The sequence below is a fragment of the Callithrix jacchus genome, chromosome 10 (assembly GCF_049354715.1).
Source record: "Callithrix jacchus isolate 240 chromosome 10, calJac240_pri, whole genome shotgun sequence".
NCBI lineage: Eukaryota > Metazoa > Chordata > Mammalia > Primates > Cebidae > Callithrix > Callithrix jacchus.
The window spans coordinates 115,858,256-115,864,474 of record NC_133511.1 but is presented as its reverse complement, the minus strand read 5'-3'; the positions used below and the strand labels follow the sequence as shown (position 1 = coordinate 115,864,474).

General features: G+C 34.5%; 1 protein-coding gene across 1 annotated transcript; it reads left to right on the top strand.

Annotated features, from left to right (window-relative positions):
* The first annotated feature begins 434 nt into the window (after positions 1 to 434).
* Positions 435 to 4,254, top strand: LOC100395144 (olfactory receptor 5B3-like). The gene is made up of 2 exons (XM_002755362.8): positions 435 to 627; positions 2,797 to 4,254. Exon 2 carries the CDS (start codon positions 2,824 to 2,826, stop codon positions 3,766 to 3,768), a length of 945 nt encoding a protein of 314 aa, XP_002755408.5. The 5' UTR covers positions 435 to 627; positions 2,797 to 2,823; the 3' UTR covers positions 3,769 to 4,254.
* The last annotated feature ends 1,965 nt before the right edge of the window (positions 4,255 to 6,219 follow it).

Sequence of the window (6,219 nt, the reverse complement as noted above, 5' to 3'; positions counted from 1 at the left end):
GAGAAAAGTTACTGCAGATGTTCTCATGGGAGACATCCCTTGAGAGGACCATATGTTTATAATTCACTTCTAGTTCCTATTCATTAGCTTCTGAAATCTATCGTGACTCCAGGTGACTTTATTTTAGAGGGACATACTTTGATCCTAGTCCCTTTGGTCATCATTTGTTCATCTGAATATTAATAATTATTCATACACATAGGCCTTCTCCTGATTTTAAGTTTTCCTATAAGCCTGCAGCCATAGCTAAGGGAACATCTCAAGATAAAATTTATATCAAATGACTTGAAAATGAGAATCCTTTAGTGAGTTGTTATATAGGCATTCTCTTATTTGCTGTTTATAAGCACAATTCTGTGAATTGTATGAGAGAGGTAATTTTGTTATGTTTATTTTATAATTAAAGAGGAGGTAAATGTGTCATTGAAGGACACAGAAAAAAATGCATGATAGATTCATGATATGAACATGAATTAGTGTTTTTTCTACATCTTTCTCTGCCTTAGAGACCTTGAAACCATTGACCACTTCCGAGAAAGAGCTTCTCTAACAGAATTTGTGCATAGAAGTATTTCTTACATCAAACACATTCTTCAAGACTGACTTTCACTGTTTTTAAGGAGCAAGGTAAGCTTCTATTCAATGTACACCTTTAGTGAAAACTGTAATTTATACAAAAGCAGTGGGATAGCTGTACCTACTATGATGTTTTGAACACAGAAATAAATGTTGAAAACATTTTTCTAAAAAACTGAGGAGAAACTGGATTATAAACCTCGAATCTTTAATTAGTAGCGAATTGGATGATACTTATAAAATATCATTATATCTCGTAAAATACAGAAGAACAGTACAGGTGATGTTCTGATTGATTCAGTGGTAATGTCATCATATACTTAATCTTATACACCATATGTTAACATCTTCTTGGAGGTAAAGAAAAAAAACAGAAGAGTAAAATGACCCTTCTTTAAAATACTAAAGATACTGGCCAGGCACAGTGGCTCACACCTATAATCCTTGCACGTTGGAAGGCCTAGATGGGTGGATCACTAGAGGTCAGAAGTTTGAGACCAGCCTGGCCAACATGGTGAAACCCTGTCTCTACTAAAATACAAAAATTAGCCGAGTATGGTGGTGCACACCTGCAGTCCCAGCAACTTAGGAGGCTGAGACATGAGAATCTCTTGAACCTGGAGGTGGAGGTTGCAGTGAGCAGACATTGTGCCACTGCACTCCAGTCTGGGTGAGAGAGTAAGACTGTCTCAAAAAAGAAAAAAAAATATTGAAGTACCAAAGGGAAATAAGTTTCAAACTACTTTTTAATATTTTCTCCATAATTGTATTCTTATTACTTCTAGTACATCTATACACATGGACAGTGGTATCACTGAAAACACTGGCTGATGATTAGGTCCAAACTGGGTTTAAATTTTGAATCTTCCTCATACTAGCTGTATAATACGGCATCACAAAACCTCATAAATCATTATTTGCATTAATGGTAAAATAAAAATAATACTACTACCTACTTCATACTACGCATACATGCATAACTCAAACATACCCACTTATCACTGGTTGTAGAACATGGTATATCAGCTAGGTGGGATGGCTAGAGTAGTCAACTGCATGGATGCAGCAAATAAGAGTTATTGAAAGGCACAGAAAATCTCAGTGGCTCTGCTATGTGAGAGAATAAGTAAAATGATGAAGGAGGATATAAGACTTCAAAACTCATCCACACCTAAAGCTCTGAATGTTACTACAAACTTTTTCATCCCAATAATTGTGTAGCTGGCAGTCATAAGGTTGGCAACCATACAACATTTGTGCTTTGTTTTATTCATTTCACTTTTAAATCTCACATTAGTACCTTCAGTTAGATATAATTACTTTCTCCATTATGCAGATAGAGAAAATGAGGTTCAGAGGAGTTAGGTAATGATCAATGATTCCTAGATAGCAAATCATAGGGCTGATAGGCACCTGTTACCACAGACCTATATACAGTTCTGTGTCTTCCCTTCAGAATTACCTTTACTGATTACACATGCCCCTACAGTCCCAGTCATCACAATACATCTGCTGTGCAAATATCTCTCATTCACTGAGAAACCCCAAACACTGAGTTTGTATCAATGGAGGCAATAAGTAACTGTTTGATTGAGTTAAAACAATTTGATGTATAGAAAATTGTGAATGTTGTGCTTTTGAACCTCTCTGCTTGTGTCTAAAGCTTGGCTTGCCATTAATTTTTATGTTAACACGAATAAATTACTCAACCTTTTGTGCCTCTCGATCTAAAAGAAAGTAACAACTAATCAAACTTATTGTTGGAAAGAATCAATGAATATACATGCAAAGTATCTAGAGTAATTCTTTCAGGTGGGCAATATAGAAGCAAAAGTTTTTACTAGAATAAGAAAAACTGAATTGGTCCACTCTGCTTGCATGTGTGTATATATACACACACACACGTACACACCTGTCATATATATATTATTCCAGACATGTTGGAAATTTTATATAATTTTCCAAATATTGGTTACAACGTTAGGAAGGTGAAAACTAGTGAGAGATAATCTGTGCGGATCTTTTCAATTCAGTCATTTATAACTCTGTAGCTATTTAATGCACTAAACTTTGTGGTTAAGTTTATGTTTAGATACGTAGAATCTTAAAATATGTATTAGTACAATAATGAAATAATGCACGTGGTTTTTGACATTTTCATTTCAATATCTACTCCACAACCTGTTTAACATTCTTTTCCTTTATTTCTCATTGCTACAGACATCCTCTGATTCTCAAATAACATTGATGGAGAACCATACAGAAGTGACAGAGTTCATCCTCCTCGGACTAACCGATGCTCCAGAGCTACAAGCCCCCCTCCTTATCATGTTCACACTTGTATACCTTGTCAATGCGGTTGGAAACCTGGGGATGATCATTTTGATTCTTTGGGACTTTCATCTCCACACTCCCATGTACTTTTTCCTCAGTCACCTGTCTCTAGTGGACTTTTGTTACGCTTCAGCTGTCACTCCCACGGTCATAGCTGGGCTCCTTATAGTAGACAAGGTCATCTCCTACAATGCCTGTGCTGCTCAAATGTTCTTTTTTGCAGCCTTTGCCACTGTGGAAAATTTCCTCTTGGCCTCTATGGCCTATGACCGTTATGCTGCAGTATGCAAACCCCTACACTACACCATGACAATGACAACAAGTGTGTGTGCCTGTCTGGTCATAATTTGTTATGTCTGTGGTTTCTTGAATGCCTCCATACACATTGGGGAAACGTTCAGTCTCTCTTTCTGTATGTCAAATGAAGTCCATCACTTTTTCTGTGATGTTCCAGCAGTCATGGCTCTGTCTTGCTCTGACAGACATGTGAATGAGCTAGTTCTTGTTTATGTAGCCAGCTTCAATATCTTTTCTGCCATCCTAATTATCTTGATCTCCTACCTATTCATATTTGTCACCATCCTAAAGATGCACTCAGCTTCAGGATACCAGAAGGCTTTGTCCACCTGTGCCTCCCACCTCACTGCAGTTGCCATCTTCTATGGAACTATTATCTTTATGTACTTACAGCCCAGCTCCAGTCACTCCATGGACACAGACAAAATGGCATCTGTGTTCTATACAATGGTCATTCCCATGCTGAACCCCCTGGTCTATAGTCTGAGGAACAAGGAAGTAAAGAAAGCATTCAAGAAAGTTGTTGAGAAGGCAAAATTGCCTCTATTATTGCGAATTTAACATTGCAGGATGCATAATACCTAGTTTCATCCCTCTGTCCTGAATTACATTTTAAGGTTCACATGAAGTTTCTGAAATAATATCATTTCTTCTTCCAAAGTCTGTTCTCTAGGAAAAAATAAATACTTTGTCCAAAAATATAATACCTAAATGAGAAAGCTAAGGTGAATAATAAGATACCTTAGGTTTTACTTGTCAAAACTTTATATAATATATTTGATTTATTCACTCATTCTTCATGCATGTCTGCTACCAAATACTACGAAAAACATACATGTAAAACAGGTGCATAAATGGGCCCATGAACATATTTATATATGTGGGAACATATACACAGGACTGGGAAATTTGCCAGAGGTAAATTCAGTATAGCTAATTTTGATACAAATAATTCAGGTAATTAATTGAGTTATCTGAATTTTAGTTCATGTATAATATTGTTTATTTAGTTGAATAAATGTTTTAGAGTCCTAATTTGAGAACAAATGTGACTTATTTTAAATAAAAGTACAATCATTTCTCTGTATCTCTGCTATACATCTGCAGATTTAAGCAACCATGGATAGGTAAGTATTTCTAAAAATAATAATAATTCAACAATAAAAAGTACAAATTTAAAAATTCAGTATAATAACTCTACATAGCATTTACATTGTGTTAGGTATTACAAGTAATCTAGAGATTATTTAAAGTATATGTGAGGATTTGCATGGGTTCTATGCAAATATGATTACATACCATGGATCAATATCTAGATTCAATAGTCTGTCCACTGATTTATGTGTCTCTTTTTCCAGTACCACACTTATGCTGATTATTATAAGTCATGAAATCAAGTAACACTTCAACTTTATTATTATTTGTATCTACTAGCTTTGCCCTTCCATATGAACCTATAATCAATGTGTCCATATTTATTTTTTTTAAGTCTGCTTGGATTTTAATTGTGATTGCAAGAAGTCTCCAGAGCAGTCAATGTAAAGTCTCTTAATTCACAAATATAGTATTTCTATACACTAATTTAGATTATTAAAATTTCATTCATCAGTATTCTATATTTTTTAGCACTTTTAAGACATGTGTCTTAAATATGCTCAAAGGGCTAAATTAAATCTTGAAAAAGAAACTAAAGGAAGCTAAGATAAGGATATTTCAAGCAATAGCGGCATATCAATAAAGAAATAGAAATTATAGAAAGCAATTAGATAGAAATTCTGGAGAAGAAACCAAAAAGAGGTATGATAGACTATGGAAAGTAATGGCTCAGATTTCTTGACTTTTAAGTATTAGTATTTTTTATACTTATAAAAACTTTTATATTTGTTATTGGATCAGAGAAAAATAACAGCCCATGAGGTAGATTAAAGGTTTTTTCTCCTTGTAAATCAAGATCAGAGCTTGGCAGGTTTATAACCATCTGGCTATTAACAAAGCCAGCATTATGTTTGGTCTTATGTTAAACTGTTATTCACATCCCTACATTCTGAATTCCTGAACAAAAAGAATATTTTGGGTCACTTTATATGTGAGTATAAACAAATGAATTTGGAAAATTTATTGGTTGCTCTTGAAGTATGAGCAGAATGTAGAAATTAACTATTTTCAAAAATAACTGCAATCACATGCATATGTACATACATTAGGGTCCAATTTGGCAACTTAGAGGAAGAAAGTTCATAGTTACTTAGATGCTCTGGCACATTATGAGCACTTTCATGGTGATTTTTAATACTTTATTTTTATTATAGCATTTATTATTTTTTGAGCGGTGGTTTGTAGAGCTCACTGTATTTGCCCCCATAATAAGAAAGGAAACATTAATGTACTTAATAATCATGGTAACAAAGGCGATTCCAGTTATACCTTGTATGTTAGAGTTGTGCCAACTTTATTTTCAATTCTGGGCACACGTGATAGAACATATTTATTAGAAAGTGATCATTTGTTCTAACTCGCTACATGTGCAAAGCCAGCTAGGAGGAAAAGGAGAAGAATAGGAAGAAAACTAACGCTGAATACATTACTTGTGTCAGGCATCAAGTTGGTAGGATTCTATGTAGCATCCAATGCAATCTAATACATTGCAGCTCTGTGAAATAAGTACACTTGGCATTATATAAACTAATTTTTCACAGAACATGAAACTGGGATTCAAGGAATAGTAGTAATGTTCTCAAAGCCACATTTAAAGTCACCTGACTACATTTAATGTAATCAAAGCCACACTTGATTGGCATTCGGTTGCTAATGAAATATACTTCTCTGTACAATCCAGTTAAGTTACTGGAAAAAATATCCTTGTAATATACTTAGTGTTAATGATCCTCTAGGAGTCTTCTAAATGGTCACATCAAATCTATAATCTGACATGTTTTCATTAATTTTTCTTTTAGGTTGAATTTTTTCTCTTTATTTCTCTCTCTCTGTGTCTCTCTCTCTCCTCTCTCTCCC

Coding starts and splice junctions, on each gene's coding strand:
- LOC100395144 (XM_002755362.8), top strand. CDS start 2,824: ATGGAGAACCATACAGAAGTGACAGAGTTCATCCTCCTCGGACTAACC.